This window comes from Micromesistius poutassou (assembly GCF_964030765.1).
Source record: "Micromesistius poutassou genome assembly, chromosome: 24".
NCBI classification, from domain to species: domain Eukaryota; kingdom Metazoa; phylum Chordata; class Actinopteri; order Gadiformes; family Gadidae; genus Micromesistius; species Micromesistius poutassou.
In genome coordinates this window covers 7,620,677-7,641,737 of record NC_140294.1, presented here as the reverse complement: position 1 = coordinate 7,641,737, position 21,061 = coordinate 7,620,677, and the positions used below count along the sequence as shown (strand labels likewise).

The 21,061-nt window shown below is 45.6% G+C and overlaps 2 protein-coding genes across 2 annotated transcripts in view; both read left to right on the top strand.

Moving 5' to 3' along the window:
* The first annotated feature begins 5,876 nt into the window (after positions 1-5,876).
* Positions 5,877-21,061, top strand: part of LOC311369552 (uncharacterized protein) — a 30,382-nt gene continuing 15,197 nt past the window's right edge. The window contains exons 1-10 of the mRNA XM_084487776.1: positions 5,877-6,007; positions 6,758-6,854; positions 7,485-7,598; positions 7,872-7,988; positions 9,381-9,500; positions 9,673-9,786; positions 10,003-10,103; positions 10,747-12,529; positions 15,307-15,415; positions 19,479-19,543. Of these exons, the coding sequence (XP_084343902.1) occupies positions 6,772-6,854; positions 7,485-7,598; positions 7,872-7,988; positions 9,381-9,500; positions 9,673-9,786; positions 10,003-10,103; positions 10,747-12,529; positions 15,307-15,415; positions 19,479-19,543 (2,606 nt within the window). The 5' untranslated portion in view covers positions 5,877-6,007; positions 6,758-6,771. The remainder of the gene's footprint in view (positions 6,008-6,757; positions 6,855-7,484; positions 7,599-7,871; positions 7,989-9,380; positions 9,501-9,672; positions 9,787-10,002; positions 10,104-10,746; positions 12,530-15,306; positions 15,416-19,478; positions 19,544-21,061) is intronic.
* Positions 5,886-21,061, top strand: part of LOC311369534 (E3 ubiquitin/ISG15 ligase TRIM25-like) — a 53,926-nt gene continuing 38,750 nt past the window's right edge. The window contains exon 1 of the mRNA XM_084487760.1: positions 5,886-6,007. The gene's annotated coding sequence lies outside the window, so the exon portion shown is untranslated. The remainder of the gene's footprint in view (positions 6,008-21,061) is intronic.

The window sequence follows — 21,061 nt, the reverse complement described above, 5'->3', positions numbered from 1 at the left end:
TACATCACTAGATCAATACATCAATAGATCAATACTAGATCAATACATCACTAGATCAATACTAGATCAATACATCACTAGATCAATACATCACTAGATCAATACATCACTAGATCAATTCATACTTTGCACGTGACGTCACAACCACTGGCTGGCGGGCAAGAACTCCAGCAACGAAACCTAGTAACCTGATCAGGACGTCGCCAGTTTTACCACACGAACGGTCCTTAGGTTCCTCTCAGTCCAAATACCGCCATGATGGAAAGATTAGTTCAACGGGAGCATTTGTGCCAGGCATACATACACACGGCAAACTGACAAATTAGACATATATTTTTGTACGGAATCTCCCTGCTTCTTAAATGCGCGAACATCTCCGCCCAGCGCTCATTCCACTGTGCAGATTAAATTGCGCAGCATTCTGTAACAGCAACTGTGCGATCATCCCTACCCTCACACATTGTTGAAATCATATGCTGGATGCTTTAATCTTTCTATGTGTTTTTTAGTGAATGATCGGGCTATAAAAAGACCACATTGGCTATGTAATTGCGGACAAAAGGGGACATTTCATAGTGGATGGTGGAATAGTAACATTCACCTTTGCTTTGATTATGAAGATATTCCTGTTTTTCACCTCCCATACGACAGCGTTGTTGACCCATCCGTAGGCTTTCAATTGTCGTGCGGTATAAGGTGACAGATTCTCTGTGAGATAAATGTAAATATCTCCAAACTCCAAGTCTGGTAGAGTCTTTGCCAGCTTCAAAGCAATGAATAACCTACATCAGCGGGTGCTGTGTATGGATCACAAGTTCTGAGTATGTTTATCTTCTCTTCGTATCTAATTTTAACATTTTGTGACAAATGGTCTAAATAGTTGATTTATTTCGGCCAACCAGGCTGCAATTCCCCTGGTTGGCCATTGTTCGTCGCCATTTTGCCAGCGTTTGTTGCCCTCCAGGTATCCAAGGTAGTCACGTGACCGCAAAGTATGAATACATCAATAGATCAATACTAGATCAATACATCACTAGATCAATACATCACTAGATCAATACTAGATCAATAGATCAATACATCAATAGATCAATACATCACTAGATCAATACTAGATCAATACATCACTAGATCAATACTAGATCAATACATCACTAGATCAATACATCACTAGAGCAATACTAGATCAATACATCACTAGATCAATACTAGATCAATACATCAATAGATCAATACATCACTAGATCAATACATCACTAAATCAATACTAGATCAATACATCACTAGATCAATACATCACTAGAGCAATACTAGATCAATACATCAATAGATCAATACATCACTAGATCAATACTAGATCAATACATCAATAGATCAATACATCACTAGATCAATACTAGATCAATACATCAATAGATCAATGGTCACTTTCTCTTAGGGAAGTTCATCTATGGACTCACCAGTGTGTGTTCTGTGTGTGTCTGTTTGTGTTGGTGTCTGTGTGCGTGTGTGTTTGTGTCTCTGTGTGTGTCTGTTTGTGTTGGTGTCTGTGTGCGTGTGTGTGTGTGTCTGCATATGTGTGAATGAATTTGTGTCTGTAATTGTGTGTGTGTGTGTGTGTGTGTGTGTGTGTGTGTGTGTGTGTGTGTGTGTGTGTGTGTGTGTGTGTGTGTGTGTGTGTGTGTGTGTGTGTGTGCGTGTGTGTAGCTTTGTGGGCGGTTATATGGCGATGTTGCTATTATGACGACGAGATAAATGAGCTTTGCACCCGACGCAAATCTAAAATGGTTGGTCTGAAACCTGTAGGTGTGTTTTGGGCGTAACGTGCAATAAACCAATGAGAGTTCCATCTCCCATCCCCTTAAGAGCCATGAGCGCATTTGACTTGACGAGTTGATATTTTGACAGCGCGTTTGCAGTCTCCGCTGAGACAGATGCACGACCACCAGTGGCGGCTGGTGGTTTTTAAAGTGAGGGAGGAAGGACTGCGCGCTTGGTTGCCATTGGCCTGCTTGCACTGTTAGTGGCGTATGGTGGCATACGTCTGTGAGAATCAAGTTGTTTCAGGGTGTTTTGGTGAAGTACAAAATAGCAGGGAGGGATAATTATGTGAATAAAATGTGTACAAATCCACCAGTGGCAGCATTGTACTTTGAAAGCTGGTGGGCAGCATGTCTTGGACTACAAGGGCAGAAGGAAAGGATGCAAAGCCAATTAGTCAAATCAGGCCTACTCTTGATTTGTAAAACTAAATAAAAAAATCTGGGCCTATCATTGGGCCTATTTTTTCCCTCAATGACTGAAGCTATTGGTTGTGATTTGGCTGTTTATTTTCAGCTATTGCCATTTGTCACAGTCCGGGCCGGACCTTCACGGTCCTGAACCAGGTTTTCCCTCCTGCTATGCTGTGCCACCAGTGCACCTGTGGCTGGTTACCAATCAGCCACAGGGTAGCCTATTGAAGCCGCAGGTGGCCAGTCGGCTACTGCGGATTAATCTTCGAATGAAGCTACAGCCACGCCAGCTACAGCGACAGCCGCAGCCGCAGGGCCCCCGGCAGGGCCCACGGCAGGGCCCCCGGCAGGGCCCCCGGCAGGGCCCCCAGTAGGGCCCCCGGCAGGGCCCCCAGCAGGGCCCCTGGCAGGGCCCCGTCACACGAGGGACTGTGTGCTGGGCGTGGGGGTCTTCGGGGACCAGTGGCCCCCCAGGTGGGGGCTGTGTCACGGCCCTGGTCGCCAAGTCTGATGCCGCAAAGGACCCTGGGAGAATGGGCCCCTGAGGTAGAGGTGTGTGTGGTACTAGCGGTGTGTTCCTGGTGTGTGTGATCACTATGAAGGCCCCTCTCAGGGTGGTGTGTAGGGGCCGCCAGAGCTGAGAACGGCCTTCAGCCTGAACTCTGTCTGCTCATTCCTGTGCTGCTGGAAACAATATATATAGAGCAGGGGTACAGAGTGACATGTTAGTACTAACATGTTAGTGGTTACATGTTAGTGCTAATGGTATACCCACTTTCTCTGTGACTCCAACCCGGATTCTAGGACTCTAACCCAGACAGAAGTACTAATGTTCGTAGTTACATGTTAGTAGTAACGTAAGCTGTTAGTAGTAACGTGTTGGTAGTAACATGTTAGTAGTAACATGTTAGCAGTAACGTGTTAGTAGTAACGTAACATGTTAGCAGTAACATGTTAATAGTAACGTGTTAGTAGTAACATGTTAGTAGTAACGTGTTAGTAGTAACATGTTAGTAGTAACATGTTAGCAGTAACGTGTTAGTTGTAACATGTTAGTAGTAACGTGTTAATAGTAACATGTTAGTAGTAACATGTTAGTAGTAACATGTTAGTAGTAACATGTTAGTAGTAACGTGTTCGTAGTAACATGTTAGTAGTAACGTGTTAGTAGTAACATGTTAGTAGTAACGTGTTAATAGTAACATGTTAGTAGTAACGTGTTCGTAGTAACATGTTAGTAGTAACGTGTTAGTAGTAACATGTTAGTAGTAATGTGTTGGTAGTAACATCTTAGTAGTAACGTGTTCGTAGTAACATGTTAGTAGTAACGTGTGTACTTATACTCATACTGAGCCAGTATCCTGTGTACTTATACTCATACTGAGCCAGTATCCTGTGTACTTATACTCATACTGAGCCAGTATCCTGTGTAACTATGCTAGTATCCTGTGTACTTATACTCATAGGCGTCGATTACGCTGGGGACGAGTCCCCACCAGTTTTCGTCAAGATTCATTTTGTACCCACCACTTAAAAAGACAAACCCTTGAGTTTAATCCTTATGGATTATTACACGGCTCTTCTCAGTGCTGTGGATGCGCCGTTCACGTGCATGCTCCTTAATTACTGTTCGATAATTGACCGCTGATGTGATGACCTGTCAAGGAGAGCGGCTCTGAGTCACGTCTCTCGTATCACTCCGCCAGTAGTCAACCCCAGAGGATCCGGTTGCTAAGCGACGTCAACGTCTCCGACGGACTATTTCTCCGCCGATCAACACTGCGGATGGTAATAAATAAATTGTACAAAGACACACCGTGTGAAGTTATTTTTTCGTTTTGACAAGTAGCCGTGTAATAAGCGGGATAATGGACAGAACGTCGCCGGTCATTATCTAGAACGAGCCCCTTCAGGGCGAGACCCCTCCGCATCGCGCGGTGTCCGCCCTGTCGGGGCCTGTTTCCCCGATAATGACCGGCGATGTTCTGTACATTATCCCTTACTTATCTTTGTGTGAGCGGCCGGCCTGGCCTGGACAACGAATGAGGTATTGATACCGATACTCTTCGGCTGGGGATGCAATGATGAGGCATCAGACCATCAGGTCGTTGTAGCCGGAACACACGAAGGCGAACAGCAGCGGAGCGGGTCGGTAGGACCGCGGACTCACAGAGCGACCACCTGTCGGACTGAGTGGATGTGGCGGCGGGCTGCACCGCGGGGCGCATCTGCACACCACTGCCGCACCCATGAAGGTAAGACGCGGTGTTCATTGCTTAAGATGTGCTGGTGCTGTGGTGAGGTGTGTTGTGTTGTTGTTTTTTTTGCACTCAAGTGGTCGGCTGTTTCCACCAAGGAGCCTGACTTATCCACGGGTTGCGTTCGTACAGCGTTGGGTGTGGTGGAGATGACGATAGTGCAGTCATCAGTGAATAACTGCGGTGGGGGGTGCATGAGTTTAGGTCAGAATGCCTGATGTAGGTTGGATGGATGCGTGTTGTTGAATTGAGAACAGCCCATGGTGTGATACAGCGTTCAGCTGTGCAACAAATATGTTTTGCTTTTTCAATCTGTTTGGACATCTGTAGTGCTGTGTGTCGCCGCACGTTTGCCCTTCACAACTTAAACACGTAGTTAGTTCATTTGCTTTCCCAGCTCCTCTTTGTTTGTGTTGGTAGCTTAGTCACGTCACGTTGTCAACAGTGGGTACATGGAGCACAACATAGTGGGTCATAGCTAGGGTTGCCAACTCCCAGACTTTCAAATACGGGACACCTCTTGATCGAGATTGTTGAGGGGGGGGGAGAGAGTTATGCGCGATCGCGGGCAGACGCGTTCACGCGATTACGACCTGTGGAGTATTGGATTGAGCACTCGGTGCTCAACTGTGTTAGACGGTCATTACTTCGGGGTTCGGTGGTTGGCTGCGTGGGTCTGGCTATTCAGTGTGTTTATAGTGCGCCAATAAAGTAACTGGCTCGTACTGCATCCTTGCCTCCGTGTGTTCATACGCTTAAGCAACCCACGGGTTTTATTAATGCAACGATAACCGGCATTACATAAAGGTACAACACGACCCCAAAATACGGGACAAAGTGCGTCCCGTATCAGTTCATTACGGGACAGGTCTTTTAGTTGCCAAATACGGGACGATCCCGTATTTTACGGGACGGTTGGCAACCCTAGTCATAGCCTGTCCAATGCCACGCTTATACTCATACTGAGCCAGTATCCTGTGTACTTATACTCATACTGAGCCAGTATCCTGTGTACTTATACTCATACTGAGTCAGTATCCTGTGTACTTATACTCATACTGAGCCAGTATCCTGTGTAACTATACTTATGATATACACCTGTGAAAGGTGTAGATAGTGTACATCGTTTTTATCTTTATTTTATTATTTTTATTTTATTTTGTATTTATCTCTTATATCTCTCTTTTGCTCTACTTTTGACTCTTAAGCTGGTGTGTGTGTGTGTGTGTGTGTGTGTGTGTGTGTGTGTGATACAGGTAAACCATGTAATCCTCTTTAGTTAGTTAATGATTGATGGTTTTACTGGTGGCTGGTGTTCAAAGTCTCCTTCCTCATTCGATCTGTCTTCACTGTCTTCTTTAGAACTGTGTTAGCGTTCGTCTCGGTTCTCAACTCTTACTTTGTGTTTTGGTGAACACCTGAATCTCTTCCTTCGACTGATCTTCATTTCCTTCTGTGCTGTAATATTTTCACACGACAAGGGGCAGGACACGTTTTCATCACGGAGAAGCTACGGTACAGCTCGCTAAATGTCATGTTTTCTTTAGATTATTGGTTGTATATTCTCACTGTATTGATATGTTCTAGATGAATCTATTTCCAGTCCCAGTTCAGTGTTTACAGGTTCCTGCTGTAAAAGAGACGTTGATCTCAGAGAGAGAACCTGAATGAAGGAATATGGGTCAGAACATCAATCACTAGTTCCACCGTGTTGAGGGCGTTTCATATTGAACCTCTGGTCCAGGAACCTTTATTGTGGAGGTTCAGTCTGTGCTGGAGTGAGGTCCGTTTGGTTGTGTTGTGGACTTTTATTGTGGAGGTTCAGTCTGTGCTGTAGTGAGGTCCGTTTGGTTGTGTTGTGGACTTTTATTGTGGAGGTTCAGTCTGTGCTGTAGTGAGGTCCGTTTGGTTCATGCTGTGGACTTTTATTGTTGGGTTTTATTGGTAACATTAGTTACCTATTGGTGGTTTGATGGCCGTCTATAAAGGTATAGCACACTGATCTGTAGACTCTTGATGCTCTAGTGACTTTGATCTACTGGAAGAGAGTTCAGTGTTCAGAAGTAAGGAATAATCCTAATAATGACATGTATGAGATCTAGACATATAGCGATAGAGTGTGTAGATCTAGACATAGATAGTGATAGAGTATAGATCTAGACATAGATAGTGATAGAGTGTGTATATCTAGTCATGCAGTCAGTTCATTCATTTGGTACTCAAACAGAGTCCACAGAAACAATGTGTAGTTGTGTTTGTGTCCAGGTCTCCAGTCGACTATGGATGAGGAGAGAGAGGAGGGGGGTCCTACCTCTAAGACCACTCTGTCTGGGGAACATGGCCGCCGGAGCAAAGCTAAGAGGTAAGAAGAGGATCTCTCTGTCTGTGACTGTTGTCCATCTCAGAGCTCAGCAGTGATACATCATGACTCCATCATTAGTCTGAGTAACAGCTGTGTGTGTGTGTGTGTGTGTGTGTGTGTGTGTGTGTGTGTGTGTGTGTGTGTGTGTGTGTGTGTGTGTGTGTGTGTGTGTGTGTGTGTGTGTGTGTGTGTGTGTGTGTGTGTTGAAGCCCAGCGCAGCAGCAGAGAGCAGACTCCCCTGGACCCAGCAGTGTCTCCATGAAGAGTGACCGCTCTATGGATCCACCTGACCGGTTTAAAGATGGAAATCACCAACCTTCTAAGACAAGGTGAGGATTCAGCCGATACATCAGGGCTGTTCAACTGGCGGCCCGCGGATCATCTTGATCTGCCCGCCCATCGTTAATCAGAACATACCAACGTCCAATCACAGGACCACTTGGAGATGGATTGGTTCATGGCTGAGGCCGTTTATTCTGCTGTTTGAATCGTGTGAATGAAATGAATATTCAGACGACTTGTAGCAGACTTTACAGGTTTAATGTTAGAAGGTTCAACGTCTTTCAAACGGCTTTTATTGAATCAGTTTGATCTTTCTATCCTAACTTCCAGATGGTTCTTGTTTTTCAGAAGGAGGCAGCAGAGAGCAGACTCCCCTGGACCCAGCTGTGTCTCCATGAAGAGTGACTGCTCTATGGGTCTACCTGTTACCTTTAAAGATGGAAATCAGTCTATTGAGAAGAGGTGAGGATTCATCAGAGATCATAAATATTATGTTCATTATATGATATAAGGATAACTTGTTAGTAACCGAGTGACACAGAACGCAGGTGGAGACGTTGATATCCGTTCTAACTCTGATTCACTCGCACCAGAACAACGTTACAAGTAGCACTAAACAGGTGTGTTAGAGCGCCCCCTAAGGCATGGGAATAACAATGCAACTATCCATTGCATAGAACAATAAAGGTACAGCTTCTATCAAACGTCCATAGATCCTGGTTCTTGTTTTTCCAGAAGAGTCCAGCAGCAGAGAGCAGACTCCCCTGGACCCAGCTGTGTCTCCATGAAGAGTGACCGCTCTATGGGTCTACCTGTTACCTTTAAAGATGGAAATCAGTCTATTGGGAAGAGGTGAGGACTTAGAGAGTGAGCGGTCAGACATGGAGGGGGGCTTCTTCAGCGGTGGAGGGTCGGGGGGGTGGAGGCGGGACATGTTATGGTGGTGAAAGGCTGTGATTGGCCTCGTCACTCTGCAAGCAAGAGTTGCCAGATTGTTTTGCTCAAAGGTGACTCCGATCCGATTTCATTCAGAACAGTGTGAACAGCACAAATCACACGGAATCAGGTCTGTTCAATTGTGGTTTGGGCCACTTCCATACGCGGTCCTGAATCAGATACAGGAGGGATTTCTCTCACTGCGACCTCATGTTGAACAGTCGTATCGTAACGTGACTTTGACGTCACTCAGGGATGGGCAACTTTCATGATTAAGAGGGCCACAATTTTCATCATCACCATCAGAGGGCACATGACCGCGCTCTTCACCTAATCGGATATGAGAGAAGATACAAAAGAATAAAAAAGAAGAACAAATGATGTGTAGATATGTGTCTGTATCAGTGGTGGCTGGTGATGAAAGTTGTTGATGGGGCGTAGTCGTGGGCGGGGGTCTGGGGGTCCTCCCCCAGAAGATGTTGAATTTGGTAGATGTGATTTCCTGTATTCTGGTGCATTCTGGGGATGGCCACTACCTAAAAAATCGTTCTGATTCATAGCCTATATATGTTAATTCAAACAATATACATTCATTTCATATTTTCCATGCTCACATGTCATTTTTAACATGTCTATACTCTTGTTAAACGACAAAGACAACAAGTGTTGTTTTAAAAGCCACATGAGTGATTCTTATTTTTCTCAGTGCAAAGGGCTCACATACATCATCATTCAATGATGCACAAAACTGAAACAGTGGGCCAACATTAAGTGAACAACTAGCATCATAGTCAGTGCAGTTGTAGTAGTGGAGACTTAAGTTGAAATCTTTCATGACTGATATTGTTTCTAAGCAAACTAGACACATGGGTTTGCCTTTGAATTCTATGAAAAGATACTCTGCTTCTCATCTTGACTGAAAGGTACGGTTACTGTTGATCGAGTTTTCTAAATAAGACTTTGACAAAGCAGTTTGGTGTGTCCGTGTTGATCAAACTGATTTATAATTCTGTGATTCTAGTTCAAAGCATTAGGTTACTCAGGGCCAGTAATAACATCTCAGTAACAAGTTATAATATATAGATAGATAATTATGGACTTAAAAGTTGGAAACAAGTGAAATGCTCTCACCTAAAAACAGAAGAATTATCTTGTCAGTGTCAAAACTGCAGTGTGATTAAAAGCTGTGTGTGTGTGTGTGTGTGTGTGTGTGTGTGTGTGTGTGTGTGTGTGTGTGTGTGTGTGTGTGTGTGTGTGTGTGTGTGTGTGTGTGTGTGTGTGTGTGTGTGTGTGTGTGTGGTGTTGAAGCCCAGCGCAGCAGCAGAGAGCAGACTCCCCTGGACCCAGCAGTGTCTCCATGAAGAGTGACCGCTCTATGGAGCCACCTGACCGGTTTAAAGATGGAAATCACCAACCTTCTAAGACAAGGTGAGGATTCAGCCGATACATCAGGGCTGTTCAACTGGCGGCATCACATATCACATTAAACAACATCCAATAATCTGATCCTCATGAGATAGTAGTTTAGTAGCTCTGCAACAAATGATCAAATAAAACGACTTCCACAAATCCTAACTTCCAGATGGTTCTTGTTTTTCAGAAGGAGGCAGCAGAGAGCAGACTCCCCTGGACCCAGCTGTGTCTCCATGAAGAGTGACCACTCTATGGGTCATCCTCCTGAACTTAAAGATGGACGCCCCTCCAGAGAGGAGAGGTCGGAGTTTCAGACGATAAAACAGACCAGTTAGTTGTTATCAGACTCTACTGATACCCATGTTTACAAGTCAGGAAAAATACAATAGATCCTGTGTGTGTGTGTGTGTGTGTGTGTGTGTGTGTGTGTGTGTGTGTGTGTGTGTGTGTGTGTGTGTGTGTGTGTGTGTGTGTGTGTGTGTGTGTGTGTGTGTGTGTGTGTGTGTGTTCTCCACAGACACCAGGAGAGGTCAAAGGTTACCAGTGCTCAGTCTGTACAGCAGCATCAAACAGAGAAGGAGATGAACCAGGAGGAAGTGGCCCACACACTGGGGGGCGGTAAGAGACTCTTACTTTGAAGACAGAGGAGACTATTATTTTGAAGGGCAGAAGAGACTCTTACTTTGAAGACAGAGGAGAAATTATATTTTTAAGGAGCAGTATGAGACTCCTATTTGTTCTTTTCGGACTGAATGACTTATAACTTCAATGTAGAGACATCTTTCCTCTTTGGGGTTGAATGGTTTCATCCAGATATGTAGGGTTATTGTGGGGTATCAGGTTGAATGGTTTGATCCAGATATGTATAGTTATTGTGGGTCTATCAGGTTAAATGGTTTGATCCAGATATGGAGGGTTATCGTGGGGGTATCAGGTTAAAGAATGTTAAACATTATACTGCAGATCAACAGCAGAATAACTCAGTGGAATAGATGCAACACTATCTTGTTATATCAGCATAACAAGTCACTTTAGACTGATTCACCATCATTATTACTATTATTAGACCAATCATACTGCTGTGGAAATAATAGTCCTGAACATTTTGAATCTGTAACATGCAGTCCTTGTCACGACCAGCTTCTCCGACCACAAGTTATGAAGCCACTAAATATCATTGAGTTGATAATTTAACAGGAAATATTGACCTGTTTCCACTGACCTTCCACTAACTTATGTCTTCTGTTGTTTTCACTTTTAGGATCTGATGCTGTCGAGTGCCAACATAAAATCAAGTCTAGTTTGGAGAATAAGTACAGGCGTGGGTTTGAGGGAATCACTAAAGCAGGACATTCAACACCTCTGAAGGACTTCTACACAGAGATCTTCATCACAGAGAGAGGCAGTGGAGAGGTCAACCAGGAACATGAGGTCAGACTGATTGAAACAGCTTCCAGGAAACCAGCCTTAGAGGAAACACCAATCAGATGTGAGGACATCTTTAAACCCTTACCTGGAAAAGATCAACCAATCAGGACAATAATGACAACTGGAGTGGCCGGCATTGGTAAAACCGTCTTAACACACAAGTTCACTCTGGACTGGGCTGAAGGCAAAACTAACCACGACATAGACTTCACATTTCTCCTCACTTTCAGAGAGCTGAATTTACTGAAAGGGAAAGAGTTTAGCTTGGTGGAACTTCTTCATCACTTCTTTATTGAGACCAAAGAAGCAGGAATCTGCAGATACGACCAGTTCCAAGTTGTCTTCATCTTGGATGGTCTGGATGAGTGTCGACTTCCTCTGGACTTCCAGAGGAACCCGATCTGGACTGATGTCACAAAGTCCACCTCGGTGGACGTGCTGCTGACAAACCTCATCAGGGGCGACCTGCTTCCCTCCGCTCGCATCTGGATAACCACACGCCCTGCGGCAGCCAATCAGATCCCTGCTGAGTGTGTTGGCATGGTGACAGAGGTGAGAGGGTTCACCGACCCACAGAAGGAGGAGTACTTCAGGAAGAGATTCAGAGAGGAGACGGTGGCCAGCACAATCATCTCCCACATCAAGAAATCACGAAGCCTCCACATCATGTGTCACATCCCAGTCTTCTGTTGGATCACTGCTACAGTTCTGGAGGACTGCTTCAAAACATCCCAGAGAGAAGAAGAGATGCCCAAGACCGTGACTCAGATGTACAGCCACTTCCTGAGGGTTCAGTCCATACTGGGGGACAGGAAGTATCATGGCAGAGCTGAAACAGATCCACACTGGAGTTCAGAGAGCAAGGAGATCATTGTTTCTCTGGGAAAACTGGCTTTTAACCAGCTGGAGAATGGCAACCTGATCTTCTACGAGGCAGACCTGGCAGCGTGTGACATCGATATCAGAGCAGCCTCAGTGTACTCAGGAGTGTTCACCCAGATCTTTAGAGAGGAGTGTGGGCTGTACCAGGACAAGGTGTTCTGCTTTGTCCATCTGAGCCTCCAGGAGTTTCTGGCTGCCCTTTATGTCTTTAAGCACTTCATAGACACTGGGGTCAATCTGCTCTCACAACAATCAACCTTCTGGAGAGATAAACTCCTCCTCCTCTACCAGAGTGCTGTGGACAAGGCCTTACAGAGTGAGAACGGACACCTGGACTTGTTCCTCCGCTTCCTCCTGGGCCTCTCTCTGGAGACCAATCAGATTCTCCTACGAGGTCTGCTGAGACAGACAGGAAGTGGCTCAAAGACCAATGAGAAAACAGTGACTTACATCAAGGAGAAGATAGATGGAGATCTCTCTCCAGAGAGAAGCATCAATCTGTTCCACTGTCTGAATGAGCTGAACGACCGTTCTCTAGTGGAGCAGATCCAACAGTCCCTGACATCAAGAAGTCTCTCCACAGGATCTCTCTCTCCTGCTCAGTGGTCAGCTCTGGTCTTCATCTTACTGTCATCAGAAGAGGAGCTGGACGTGTTTGACCTGCAGAAATACTCTGCTTCAGAGGAGGGTCTTCTGAGGCTGCTGCCAGTGGTCAAAGCCTCCAAAACATCTCTGTGAGTTCACTAATAACATGTATTACAATACACACAACACTATATACATAAAATTTAATATAATGTATATATTATAATATATACTAGAATATAAAAGGTATAATGAAATACAAATTGTATCTGTACGTTCACAGATAACATGTATAACAATACACACAAGATAATATACATAAAACTAGAAAATAAAAGTTATAATAGTGATAACGTATTATATTACACACAAAATAATTAATACTGAGATATATAAGCAGTTATGATTTATTTATTTAACATACTCCCCAATCATAACAATCATAAAAAAATGAATCAAAAAATGAATCAATAAAATCAACAATTAACAATGATTCGCCGAAGGTCTCGGGGGCTATTCCCCACTACTCACAGAGCCTGAGCTGAATCAGTTTTATATAAACTACACAAGGACACTCCAAAAATAAACAAGATTACACTTTTTGCCGGGATGTATTTGTTTTTATGAGCGGTTTACTAGTTTTTATTAGCGTGACGAGACGAACGTTGTCGTTGATAAAATACAACATCTAAACAAAAACTAAGAGAGATCGAGGAAGCCGAAGGTTTGAGTGCTAAAGATTTTATTATCACTTGAGAACAAGCAACGACAAAATCCTGAGTTGGTTTGACAAAGAACTGAACAGCCACTCTCTGGCCCCTGCTCTTATGCTCCATCGTGCCCATATATCATCCATACGTTGTTACCCCATCCCATGCATTTTCCCTTATTGGGAACATGTGGTGCCATCTCCCTGCATTCTTTGCTTATATGGTGACATATTGCCCGTCCCCATGGACCTCCTTGAGGCCCATCTAAACAGAGCGTTCCATTCTGTGCAGTCCCAACATTCTAAGAACATATATCAGATACACAGAGCATTTCTTTGGTTGCTTAGTGTTTCTCCACACTTATTTAATTAATATAGCATACTGGGCAAGATGTTGACTGCATAACAAATTTCTCCTATACCATTACGCACGCTCCCCAATATCCCGAGATAGTGAAGGGACAGAGGGGGGAGAGGGACAGAGGGGGGACAGAGGGGGGAGAGGGACAGAGGGGGGAGAGGGACGGAGGGGGGAGAGGGACAGAGGAGGGACAGAGGGGGGAGAGGGACAGAGGGGGGAGAGGGACAGAGACGGAGGGGGGAGAGGGACAGAGGGGGGAGAGGGACAGAGGGGGGAGAGGGACAGAGGGGGGGAGGGACAGAGGGGGGAGAGGGACAGAGGGGGGGAGGGACAGAGGGGGGAGAGGGACAGAGGGGGGAGAGGGACAGAGGAGGGAGAGGGACAGAGGGGGGAGAGGGACAGAGGGGGGAGAGGGACAGAGGAGGGAGAGGGACAGAGGGGGGAGAGGGACAGAGGGGGGAGAGGGACAGAGGGGGGAGAGGGACAGAGGGGGGGAGGGACAGAGGAGGGGGAGAGGGACAGAGGGGGGAGAGGGACAGAGGGGGGGAGGGACAGAGGAGGGGGAGAGGGACAGAGGGGGGAGAGGGACAGAGAGGGGGAGGGACAGAGGAGGGGGAGAGGGACAGAGAAGGGAGAGGGACGGAGACGCAGGGGGGAGAGGGACAGAGGGGGGAGAGGGACAGAGGGGGGAGAGGGAGGGACGGAGAGGGTAAGGGAGGGGGAGGGGGAGGGACGGAGGGAGGGGGAGGGGGGGAGGGAGTACACACAACGAAAACATACATAATAGTAGAATATAAAAGTTATGATAACATAGAAAACATCTTTTGAGGTTAACTTATAACATCTCAATATACACAACGTTATATTGTGTAACCAGGGTGAAAAGTCAAACTCAAAAGCTCTATTATGAAATAATAATTAAAGAATGAATAATAATTGTTCATCAATAATTAAATGCACCTGTATTTAAATATGTTGCTATAAGTATAAATAAATAGTTATTGATGAGGTTACATGCATAAATATACGTTCATTATTAATAAAAGGTGACCCACTATTTTAAAACGTTTAACCTTGTTCAGTAGTTTGGTTATATGGATGCTTTGGGTTTAACCAATAGGATGCGTTGATACAGAGACTTCAGGGTCATCTGGGGGAAAGGTGAGAGGTCACGAGTGAGAGAGGGAGGAGACAAAGGAGGAGATTACTTTATTCTCTGTAGAGATCGCCCAGCTGAATGATATTTAAACATTTACTTATTATTTGTAACCAGTAGCGGCGCCGAAGAATTATGATTGGGGGAGCTACGGGGGCTAGATTGTTTATAGCAGGGGCTAATACATTTGGACTATTCACGGAGCCTGAGGTGAATCATTGTTTTATATAAACTACACGTGAACACTCCAAAAATAAACAAGATTACACTTTTTGCCAGGATTTATTTGTTTTTATGAGCGGTTAATTCGTTTTTATTAGCTTGACGAGACGACCGTTACGCGCTCCCCAATATCCCGAGTTTGAGATCTCAATCTCGGGATATGGTCCAATATCCAGAGATAGAGAACCAATCAAATTGCTCCATCTTAGGAGGTTCACGTGTAGCATATACTACATTTAAATATCCAGTGTTTTAAACATTAGTTAAACTAAAAACACTTTTCTAATAAAGATGAAGACAATAACTTAATTATGTTAAAAGTAAAAGTTACACAGATAATTAAATTAACATTTATGGATTGAATGTATTTCAATTAATAAAACATCTCTAATTAAAGTTTTCAACACGTCCTTTTGTGTAAAAGATGTAAAATATTTTAATCCCAGTTCCTAACATGTTGTGTTTATTGTGTGTGAAGGCTGGATGGCTGTGATCTGTCAGAGACATGCTGTGAAGCTCTGGCCTCAGTTCTCAGCTCCAACTCGTCTAGTCTGAGAGAGCTGGACCTGAGTACCAATGATCTGCAGGATTCAGGAGTGAAGCTGCTCTCTGCTGGACTGGGGAGTCCACACTGTACACTGGAAACTCTCAGGTCAGTTTTACTCAACGGTCAAACACTTACAGAGGGGGGGGAGGGACAGAGGGTGGGATGACACATGTGCACGAGTACACAAGAAAAAAAAAATCATCCTTGCCGCGAAGCGGTTTTCTATTTAAGCAATAGATCACGACAGGCTGTGAAATGTTCTCATTATACCACAGTTAAGGGGCGTTGTCCGTCCCTCCGCTGCACGTCGGGACGGACAACGCCCCTTAACTGTGGTATAATGAGAACATTTCACTGACTGAAGTGATCTATTGCTTTTATAAAACGGTTACGTAAGTATGGCGAAATGAAAGTCATAGACCCCCTCAATTTTGAAAAAGCGAGCTTCATAGCTCGGTTCGCCGGCAATTTAGCCTACTATCGAGTTCACTCACCGTGTGCCTATTGCTTTACAACATTTCCACCCTCTCCATCAATCAACATATTTTTAGGATTCAGTGAACTATGCTATTGCTTTTATATATAAATAAACAACAGTTCAAGTTAGGCGCGGAGTGATACTGAACTCTATAAACTGAACGGGTGTCATAGCTGTGTGTATACGCTCATTATACAACAGTTGGGAACCAATCAGATCACTTGATTTAAGCCACCCGTTTTCTATTATCTCTCATATCACTGTGGGGGGAGTTGGCATATTGGCGCCCCCTCCGGCTGCAGGCGCCCTGCTCGCTGAGAAGGTGCCGTCAGAGAAGCTGTATGAGAAGTAGTGGTGGCTCGTTCGCAAACAAATCAGTTTGAACGAACAACTCTTTAAAACGAACAAACCAACCTGATTCGCCGCTCTCGTTCGTCGCCGTTCGTCTCGTTCGTTCTCCGAGACTCGACTCCCAGCTCCGCCCACTAGTTGCTGAGTCGCACTGACTCGCGAGTCGCTGTTCGTTCACTGACTGTGTTTAGCGGTGAAGACTCGAGGACTGAGAAGTCACGAGAGTCAGCCGGGCAACAACATCCCGATTCCGAACATGAAGCACTCCTCAGCTAAAAGGAACTTAGTTAATGTTGTGTTGATTGATGACCGTTTGCACCATTGCACGATCGTGATTCGTTTGAGAATGAGAACGAGGGAGGAGCCGAGTCTGACCGACTCAGTGACTGAGAATCATGATTCACCGCTACCGGAAACGCGAACGAACGAATGAACGAACGAACGACTCTTCTTGGCGAACTGACCGACGCGAACTGATTCATTCAAACGAATCATGAAATCCACCACTAGTGAGAAGGGGAAAGGGGAGGGGGGGGACAGTTCACCTCTGGGTCTCCATAACGGACAAGGGGGGGACGGGGGTCCACTGTTAGGGGATTGAAATCCTTATTGCAGCCTGCAGGGTTATGTGATCAACATACGGAGGAACGCGGTCGCTGAGCTGCCCCAACATGAGACGTTAAACTCAGCTAGAACCGCCGCCCACCACGTCCACCATCATCCAAAACGTGATGTCAACAGACCAACAATAGTCCGAAAGCCTACAGAGACTATAGATAGTTAATGTGACGATCACGTTATTAAAAATAGACTTGGAGCAATGATTTACAAACTATCTTTTTGGGAGCATGCTTTTGCAAGTAGTTCGCCGCCCCTCCTGCCCATATGGACGGCCCGGTACAGAGCAACACTCTAATGGAATGAGTGGCTCAAGTCAGGCACACCTCGAATTTCTTGCAATTGAGAGGGGGGGGGGGGGGGGCGCTCGGAGGGGGTCTCACCCGGGGTGTAATTCAATGTAGAACCGCCACTGCCTACCATCCATCTGTGTCCATTCATGTGAACAGATTCACTCACTTTAAAAAGGTTTAAGTTAATGTTTTGAATGCATAGGGGGCAGTGCTTCATTTGAGCCGGAACACGCCGGAACATGTTCCAGCACCTCCTGGGTCACTGAAAAATGAATCGCCTAAATTAAAAAAAACAATTACTGTTTGTGTGTTGAATGTGGTTTTCTGTCTAGTTAGTCTTTATTCCCCGTTGAAGTTCCACTAAAATCTAGTGTTTGCATTTTAGTTTTGAGGTGAAAGATGGTAAAGAAAATGTGCACCCCTTTACCCTTTAGTTGTTTTTTACTCTACTCTAAAACTTCAAAAATCAAACAGTTAAGTTCCACATCAGAGGACGTTGAAAAGATTTACCTCCAGAAAAGTAATAGTTCCCACACGTGTGTGTGTGTGTGTGTGTGTGTGTGTGTGTGTGTGTGTGTGTGTGTGTGTGTGTGTGTGTGTGTGTGTGTGTGTGTGTGTGTGTGTGTGTGTGTGTGTGTGTGTGTGTGTGTAGGTTGTCTGGCTGCCTGGTCACACAGGAAGGCTGTGCTTCTCTGGCCTCAGCTCTGAGCTCCAACCCCTCCCATCTGAGAGAGCTGGACCTGAGTACCAATGATCTGCAGGATTCAGGAGTGAAGCTGCTCTCTGCTGGACTGGGGAGTCCACACTGTACACTGGAAACTCTCAGGTCAGTTTTACTCAACGGTCAAACACTTACAGAGGGGGGGAGGGACAGAGGGCGGGATGACACATGTGCACGAGTACACAAGAAAAAAAAAATCATCCTTGCTGCGAAGCGGTTTTCTATTTAAGCAATAGATCACGACAGGCTGTGAAATGTTCTCATTATACCACAGTTAAGGGGCGTTGTCCGTCCCTCCGCTGCACGTCGGGACGGACAACGCCCCTTAACTGTGGTATAATGAGAACATTTCACTGACTGAAGTGATTCATTGCTTTTATAAAACGGTTACATAAGTATGGCGAAGAACGACTCTTCTTGGCGAACTGACTGACGCGAACTGATTCATTCAAACGAATCATGAAATCCACCACTAGTGAGAAGGGGAAAGGGGAGGGGGGGGGGACAGTTCACCTCTGGGTCTCCGTAACGGACAAGGGGGGGACGGGGGTCCACTGTTAGGGGATTGAAATCCTTATTGCAGCCTGCAGGGTTATGTGATCAACATACGGAGGAACGCGGTCGCTGAGCTGCCCCAACATGAGACGTTAAACTCAGCTAGAACCGCCGCCCACCACGTCCACCATCATCCAAAACGTGATGTCAACAGACCAACAATAGTCTGAAAGCCTACAGAGACTATAGATAGTTAATGTGACGATCACGTTATTAAAAATAGACTTGGAGCAATGATTTACAAACTATCTTTTTGGGAGCATGCTTTTGCAAGTAGTTCGCCGCCCCTCCTGCCCATATGGACGGCCCGGTACAGAGCAACACTCTAATGGAATGAGTGGCTCAAGTCAGGCACACCTCGAATTTCTTGCAATTGAGAGGGGGGGGGGGGCGCTCGGAGGGGGTCTCGCCCGGGGTGTAATTCAATGTAGAACCGCCACTGCCTACCATCCATCTGTGTCCATTCATGTGAACAGATTCACTCACTTTAAAAAGGTTTAAGTTAATGTTTTGAATGCATAGGGGGCAGTGCTTCATTTGAGCCGGAACACGCCGGAACATGTTCCAGCACCTCCTGGGTCACTGAAAAATGAATCGCCTAAATGAAAAAAAACAATTACTGTTTGTGTGTTGAATGTGGTTTTCTGTCTAGTTAGTCTTTATTCCCCGTTGAAGTTCCACTAAAATCTAGTGTTTGCATTTTAGGTTTGAGGTGAAAGATGGTAAAGAATGTGCACCCCTTTACCCTTTAGTTGTTTTTTACTCTACTCTAAAACTTTACAGTTTTAATGATCAAACAGTTAAGTTCCACATCAGAGGACGTTGAAAAGATTTACCTCCAGAAAAGTAATAGTTCCCACACGTGTGTGTGTGTGTGTGTGTGTGTGTGTGTGTGTGTGTGTGTGTGTGTGTGTGTGTGTGTGTGTGTGTGTGTGTGTGTGTGTGTGTGTGTGTGTGTGTGTGTGTGTGTGTGTGTAGGTTGTCTGGCTGCCTGGTCACACAGGAAGGCTGTGCTTCTCTGGCCTCAGCTCTGAGCTCCAACCCCTCCCATCTGAGAGAGCTGGACCTGAGTACCAATGATCTGCAGGATTCAGGAGTGAAGCTGCTCTCTGCTGGACTGGGGAGTCCACACTGTACACTGGAAACTCTCAGGTCAGTTTTACTCAACGGTCAAACACTTACAGAGGGGGGGAGGGACAGAGGGTGGGATGACACATGTGCACGAGTACACAAGAAAAAAAAAATCATCCTTGCTGCGAAGCGGTTTTCTATTTAAGCAATAGATCACGACAGGCTGTGAAATGTTCTCATTATACCACAGTTAAGGGGCGTTGTCCGTCCCTCCGCTGCACGTCGGGACGGACAACGCCCCTTAACTGTGGTGTAATGAGAACATTTCACTGACTGAAGTGATCTATTGCTTTTATAAAACGGTTACGTAAGTATGGCGAAATGAAAGTCATAGACCCCCTCAATTTTGAAAAAGCGAGCTTCATAGCTCGGTTCGCCGGCAATTTAGCCTACTATCGAGTTCACTCACCGTGTGCCTATTGCTTTACAACATTTCCACCCTCTCCATCAATCAACATATTTTTAGGATTCAGTGAACTATGCTATTGCTTTTATATATAAATAAACAACAGTTCAAGTTAGGCGTGGAGTGATACTGAACTCTGTAAACTGAACGGGTGTCATAGCTGTGTGTATACGCTCATTATACAACAGTTGGGAACCAATCAGATCACTTGATTTAAGCCACCCGTTTTCTATTATCTCTCATATCACTGTGGGGGGAGTTGGCATATTGGCGCCCCCTCCGGCTGCAGGCGCCCTGCTCGCTGAGAAGGTGCCGTCAGAGAAGCTGTATGAGAAGTAGTGGTGGCTCGTTCACGAACAAATCAGTTTGAACAAACGACTCTTTAAAACGAACCAACCAACCTGATTCGCCGCTCTCGTTCGTCGTCGTTCGTCTCGTTCGTTCTCCCAACTCGACTCCCAGCTCCACCCACTAGTCGCTGAGTCGCGCTGACTCGCGAGTCGCCGTTCGTTCACTGACTGTGTTTAGCGGTGAAGACTCGAGGACTGAGAAGTCACGAGAGTCAGCCGGGCAACAACATCCCGATTCCGAACATGAAGCGCTCCTCGGCTAAAAGGAACGTAGTTAATGTTGTGTTGATTGATGACCGTTTGCACCATTGCACGATCGTGATTCGTTTGAGAATGAGAACGAGGGAGGAGCCGAGTCTGACCGACTCAGTGACTGAGAATCATGATTCACCGCTACCGGAAACGCGAACGAACGAACGAAGGACTCTTCTTGGCGAACTGACCGACGCAAACTGATTCATTCAAACGAATCATGAAATCCACCACTAGTGAGAAGGGGAAAGGGGAGGGGGGGGGGACAGTTCACCTCTGGGTCTCCATAACGGACAAGGGGGGGACGGGGGTCCACTGTTAGGGGATTGAAATCCTTATTGCAGCCTGCAGGGTTATGTGATCAACATACGGAGGAACGCGGTCGCTGAGCTGCCCCAACATGAGACGTTAAACTCAGCTAGAACCGCCGCCCACCACGTCCACCATCATCCAAAACGTGATGTCAACAGACCAACAATAGTCTGAAAGCCTACAGAGACTATAGATAGTTAATGTGACGATCACGTTATT